Here is a 6,961-nt window from a genome sequence, read left to right as displayed (position 1 = left end):
AGGCTGTTTTTAATTTATATTCTGAAGGTTTTTACAGAGAGGTATGTTTTTACATCATTTGCCTGATTTCATGGAACATTATTTATAAAAGCTGTTAACTGTTAACATTATTTATACTGTCTGTTAACAGTATTTTCTGATTTATGAACCGATAAAAAGAGAAATTGAAAATCCCTTCTGCAAAAAAACTACATCTAAAATGTCAACGAGCAAAACTAGAATTTTGAAAGTGGCTTTTTCCATTGTTCAACGCTATATTCTGGAAATGTATGCAAATTAGTGCATATTCTGTCCTCAATATGATATTTGAGGACAGAGGGATCAAAACGAAACCTATTTATGAAAAATGCATATCCTTATTTCATGCGTTGTGCACTGGCTGTATAATGCACATTTCAGCTAAAGCAGTAGATCATCTGGGTATTCAATGCATACAAAAAATACTGCAATGGTATGAGTTGTGTGATAGTACGTTATTACGAATGCAGCCACACTCCTGTATTATGCAGCGTAATATCAATCCGCCTTCACTGTCACAGCACGGCTTGTACCAGACACACTCGCTCACATACAGAGCAGCTTAGCATTCCCATTGCATCAGTAAAACCTTTACGTTGCTCCCAAATGAGATGTATTGGAGATGAAAAAAGAAATCTAGATTAAGACCAGCAGCCAATCTTCATAATGAAGGCCAGTCTGGTGTTGGCCACAACTCGCATCCAGCCAGGGCCATTCAAACCAGCTTTTCTATGAAAACACCCCACACATCATCCTCTTTAGCTCGGCCGCACACACATCTCTGGAAATAATCCTCTCAACTCAGGTTGATTTCAGCAATGGGTCTTGAAGTACCATAAAGCTGCAGTGAATGGATTGGGGGCTCTTTGACACAATGGAGCAGTTCATGACGTGAAAACAAATCGCTGGAGTTGGGATTTTGCTCTGCTGATAAGGAAATTGTTTTCTGCGGGGTATAATTAACTCCGACCTTGTTTTCATTGACCTTTCTCTACGAGGATCCTCTCGATTCAATTAGATTCAATTGAATGAGATGGACTTTGATAAATGTTAATCTACTAAGTAAAGCACATCAAGATTCAGTGTCAGGCTCTCATTAGTAGCCTATATCACCTTATCTTCAATCAGATCATGCTGGTATGTGCATAAATCAGATCAAAGTGTTCATAGATTAAATGCAATTAATAGTACACTTCTTTTATTAGGTACAATTAATAGAAAGCACCTGACTGGAAAAACAGATCTGAAGTAGGAGTGCACATGCACACCTGTGATGTCACAGCAATAGCAGGAGCCATGAATATTTATGAAAACTCAAGATCCAGATATATTTTTACATGTAATTTGTCTCAGTCTTTTTGGAAAGCATTGCCGGACTGTATGATGGAGAGGAGGTTGGTTGATGGCTTCACTCTCACCTTACAAGATGTAATGTACGGAATAACTAAAGACAGCTCTGTTTTGTATGATTTAATATTATACAAACTCAACGTAAACTTTTTACTGTTTTGATTGGATCTGGATTTCAAACCTCTATTAGGCCTATTTGTTAATGTCCAAAACTGTTAATAACGATTAGAAATTTGCAAAAGTTTTTTTGAGTCGCGTGAATTTATTACGAACAAAACTTTATTTGAAAGGCGAAGTGAAATAAAAATTTGAGCGCTTTGTCAACAATATCCAAGGCTTAAATCCCTGAAAGCCACAGCTGACCGCTGAGAAGAACGGCTGGCCTTCATCTACTGTAAATTCATCCTAACGCTTCCCTACTGGAGCCAACCGAGAGGAACACACTATCAACTTACAACAAACGACACATACAGAAAGAGCCGATTGAGACGTTTTATTCTGGGTTTTTCAGTTTAACTCTTAATACTCTTTGTTTGAAAAGCGAAAATGGAGACCCATAGGAGACAGAGAGGTGATCACAATGAGGCGATCTGTAAGGTCATTGAAATACTTTTACCCAGAAATCACATCATGATGGATAATAATCAACAACATTTGTAATTGAAATTATTTAAATATCGCCAATAGAAACTAGACCATATCCTTAAATAGCTTCAAGGCCCGTCTGAGGATGAAGGTATCATGCCTCCTTCCAAAACTTCCAGAACATTCCAAAACTTCCTCGATCTCCTCGCACACTGCTCTTAAAGGAATAGCTCCCCTAAAATAAAAACTGGCATCATTTACTCGTGTTCAAAACCAGAATGTTATTCTTGTCTAAACACTATAAAGTCTTATCCTTCTTTGAAAATTGGGACGCGACGTTCCCAAGATAACACACAGAGAAACAATTTGCTAACTTTTTCAGAACTTTTTTTTCAGAACGTTATAAAGCATTGATAGCCAATCAGAATCCACCCAGCGTTAAAGCGCGCGAACATTTAAAGCGGCAGAAGGCATAAAGAAAGCGCGCTTATAATAAACCGAACGTTATTGTCAGTTGGCGTGGACGCTCATATAATTATCTGGCCTTATTAGGGTCTGTTTTTCGCAAGTTGTTATATATCTTCAAAGCCGAATATGGAGTCATATAGACTTCTTGACAGACCCTGGTCAGCTGATTTAGACATGCAGAATATCATAAAGGTTTGCAATGACATGAGGGTGAGTAAATGATGACAGAACTTTTTTTATTTTTATTTTTTGAGTGAACTATTACCTTGAAATTGCAGGTGTGTGAATAACAAAACTTAAAATACTGTCTTGTACGTACCTGGTGCTTACAGTCGGTTTTAAGGCAAACCTGGTTTTCGTTTAGCTCTTTGACTAGCAGAACCCTTTCCGGCCAGTACAACACATACACTCTGCAATAACATCTAAGTTCATTTACTGGCTTTTGTTGATCATTTTGGCACAAACTCTCCAAATAAAAGGAAAACAAATAATGAATTGTCCTCCGAACAGTGAAGACGTACATCATAAATTATATTAAGGGGTAAACATAGCAACACAACATACAGAGACACCATTTCTGTGTTGTGATTATTCAGTTGTTCTCACAGTTTCATATTAAGAAGACACTGGACAGCAGTAGTGCTTTTGGGGTCTTAAAATAAAGTATTAACGAAAAGGGGAGCTCTCTCGTGTATTAATGTCTGTAGAATAAACGCAGCATGCATCTTCATAAGCGCTCTTCGGCATCAACAAACACACTTTTTAATATCTCTTTTATCATGTTGGAAGGTTTTATTTGGCACAGAGAGGGAAAGCTAGGCTTAGCGTGCGAAAGTCAACATGAAATGGTGTTATAACCCATTTTACTTTTACATTGTGACTGCAGCTTTTTTGACTGTTTCCGGCCTAGATGACATCATCTGAAAACGAAAGTCGTTTTAGAGGCGGAGCAAGTTATATTTCAATGAAAGATCCTAAACTGCACTGAAGAATCATTCACAAAAACGTGAAATATGAACGTAAATGGGGTTGGTTTAATTCCATGCTGACTTTAGACTCATCATATCAGATGCATATAGGAGGGTTTGGCATCCAAATTGGACACGATTTGAGTGACAGCGAGATTAAAATCCTCCGTTACACGTCCTTTACAGGGTGGATGTAGTACAAATATGATGTTAAAGCTAGCAGACAGAAAAACAGAGAGGGGAAACGAGGGATATTATTAACTCCCTCGTAGATCGAAAACTACACTTGGGGGCTTGGAGAAAACGAGAGGAGAGAGAAAGATGAGAGGAAAGAAAGAGAAAAAGAAAGACATTCAGAGCGTTTATAAATCGCTCTCTCCATAGAGGGCGCTGGAGAAGGAGATGTAATCCAGGGCTCCAGGGGCCCCCTCGGGGCCGATGTACTTGGTCATGCGGCTGATGCAGTACTCGGCCTGCTCTGGTGGGAGTTCACGACGAAGCTCCTCCACGGTGATGTAGAGCTGAACAACAAAAAGAGACATTTTTTTAGACCAACACTCACTGTGTTTTTGTACTAAAATTGGTCTTAAAACGTGTGCAAATAAACAGAGCGTAATTAATTCAGAATTCTTCCAGATAATATGGCAAGTTGTTATTACATTTGATCTTTAAAACATACTAGTATCTATTTTCCTGCTACTAGTACTTAATTTGTAGATACAAGCATCTAGTCAATTAACTAATAGTACATACTCATTAGCTACTAGTGCTTATTCTTTAGGTACTAGTACCTTTTTAAAAGATAATAGTACTTATTCATTAGCTACTAGTTCTTTTTTATTAGATACTGGTACATTCAGTAGATTGTAGTACCTATTCAGTTCAGGTATCTAATAATAGGTTCTAGTATCTAAAAAAAATAAGTACTACTACCTAATTAATAACTACTAGTATATAAAAATATGGAATACATACTAGTCAGACGTGAATTGCTATCTCAATTACAGATCCCCATAGAAGTCAATGGCAACAATGTGAAATGTGTTTCTAGCAACAACATAATAGTTACTAGTCACTGTTGGAATAAGTACTAGTATCTAATCAATAAGTACTAGTATCTAGTTCAAAGGTACTAGTATATTAATAAATAATTAGTGTATTTAATCGTTAGATACTAGTTCTAGATATTTGTACGTTTTAAATAGTGATGCTTATTATGAGATACTATTACTTATTGATTAGCAACTAATACTTATTGAATAGATACTAGTACACATTTATTGGAGACTAATACTTATTCCAAATGTTACTAGTAAGATTTTAATTGGCCTCTACAGGGCCCATTCTGACTAGTCATAACCTAAGACGAGTAAAAAAATCAGTTGTGACTAGTTAGATAAGAATGGTTACTAGTAACAATTACACTGATAAATAAGTACTAGCGCCTAATGAATAACTATATCTTTTAAATAGATACTAATATCTAATGAAAGGTAATAATAGTTGATATGTACTATTATTTAATGAATGCCTAATATTTAAAAAGATAGCAGTCACTATAGGATGACATAGTCAGAACTGAATAGTTGATATGTAAATTACAGATCCCTATAGAAGTCAATGGCAGTAGTAATAACAGAATAGTCACTAGTCACTCTTGAAACAAGTACTAGTATCTAATATATAGGAACTAGTAGCTCAAGAATAAGTACTAGTACCTAAAATAGATACTAGTAACTAAAAAATCAGTACTAGTAGCATGAAAATAGATACTAGTACATTTTAAAGGCTTAAATGTTAAATCAGCTTGCCATACAGACACACATGGATTAAAGAGCAGCAACACTAGATGTTGATCTCACCTTGTCGGAGGCCAGGATCTTGAAGGAGGCCATGACCTGTTCGGCAGTGTCGGTTTCAGCCGTCTCGCGTGTCATGAAGTCGATGAAGGCCTGGAAGGTCACCACACCTGTGTTGTTGGGGTCCACCAGGGTCATGATGCGGGCGAACTCCACCTCACCCTGACAGAAACAACCAATCAGATTCAAGATATCACATTTACTTTTGTGCTTATTGGTGTCAAGCACAGGACCTACAGAGATTGAAATTATTCCTGGTTGAGATAGGGCTTGAGCAAATCATAAATGATTCAGTATGAAAGAGAGGTTTTCTGCAAAATCATGCTTAACTAAAAATATATAAGCCTTTAAAAATTATGTAAAAATAACAATGAAAAAATTACTAATTACTAATAACTAATTTGTTTAATGTTCAAAACAAAATACTCAAATGTGTGATAGGTTTACATTTTTGGACATTAATTATTTCTTTATAATTAATTATTTATTTGTGTTTTATTTATTTATTTACATTTATTTATTTTTTAAATTATACATTTTTGTATCATATTTTTCTTGGAAATATATTTATTCTGTTGGAATTTTCTTGGAAATATATTTATCCAAAATATTTGAGAATTTAAAAAAAATCTTATTTTGAATTGGTGTTTTAAAATAAATTAATACGTTATATTGAGCAAGGATTTATTAAATTTGTCAAAAGTAACAGAGAAAAAGATATATTAATGTTAAAAGCGCATTAAAAGAAATGCTGTTCTTTTGAACTATCCATTAAAAAAAAAAGTACTACAGTTTCCACAAATACACTATATTGCCAAAAGTATTGGCACCCCCTTCTAATGAACATGTTTGACTACTTTAGTGATTTCTATTAGTACAAATCTTAATGATTAATCATATAATGATATTCTAGGGAATTGTGTGCTTCTAATTTTATAGCAACAGTTTGGACAGGACCCTTTTCTATTCTAACATGACAGTACCTCTGTGTAGAAGGCACGGTTCAAAAAGACATGATTGATTGAGTCAGTGTGGAAGAACTTGACTGGTCTGCAGAAAGCCAAGTCCTGATCCCAGCTGAACACCTCTGGTGTGACTTCATATGCAGACCTTGAGCCAAAAACTCATCACCAAACACTAATGACTTGTACATAAGGGTACTGTCATTTTAGACACGTCCAAAACTGTTTCAACAGAGATGGAAATACAATTTTTATTATGTTTCCATCTTTGTTGCCACAGTTTTGTTAGTGCCTTTTTCTGTTTTCTGTCAAACCTTTGAATTGTATGTGCATGTAATTTGGATGAAGGATTTTGTCTCAGTGCATTAGTAATATCGATACAGGTGGTGTTTTATGTGAGTGGGTGGAGTTTTCTCGTCACTCACCAGATCATAACCCATGGAGATCAGACATGCGCGGAAATCGTCGGGGTCCATCATGCCGTTTCTCTTCTGCAAGTTAAAAACAATAGTGAATCCCCCTTGCATACGGTCAGATGTGAATGTGGATGTGTGTCTCACTGACCCTGTCGAAGTGGTTGAAGGAGGCTCTGAACTCATTGAGCTGCTCCTGGCTAATGCCCTTGGCGTCGCGGGTCAGGATCTGGTTCTCCACTTCGTTGATGGTGCGAGCGATGGTGGTGAGCAGCTGCTCCCAGCCCACACGAATGTGCTGGAGGAGGCAATGACGGATGATGCCAGAAACAGAGCCA

At 36.4% G+C, this 6,961-nt stretch overlaps 1 protein-coding gene across 1 annotated transcript in view; it reads right to left on the bottom strand.

Moving 5' to 3' along the window:
* Positions 1-1,846: 1,846 nt before the first annotated feature.
* Positions 1,847-6,961, bottom strand: part of LOC306888704 (alpha-actinin-3-like) — a 34,229-nt gene continuing 29,114 nt past the window's right edge. The window contains exons 18-21 of the mRNA XM_079447117.1: positions 6,775-6,921; positions 6,636-6,701; positions 5,252-5,410; positions 1,847-3,910 (exon numbers count right to left, since the gene is read on the bottom strand). Coding sequence (XP_079303243.1) covers positions 3,752-3,910; positions 5,252-5,410; positions 6,636-6,701; positions 6,775-6,921 — 531 coding nt within the window. The 3' untranslated portion in view covers positions 1,847-3,751. The remainder of the gene's footprint in view (positions 3,911-5,251; positions 5,411-6,635; positions 6,702-6,774; positions 6,922-6,961) is intronic.

This window comes from Barbus barbus (assembly GCF_936440315.1).
Source record: "Barbus barbus genome assembly, chromosome: 2".
NCBI lineage: Eukaryota > Metazoa > Chordata > Actinopteri > Cypriniformes > Cyprinidae > Barbus > Barbus barbus.
Note: the sequence above shows the minus strand (reverse complement) of the source record. Positions and strands in the feature narration are given on the sequence as shown.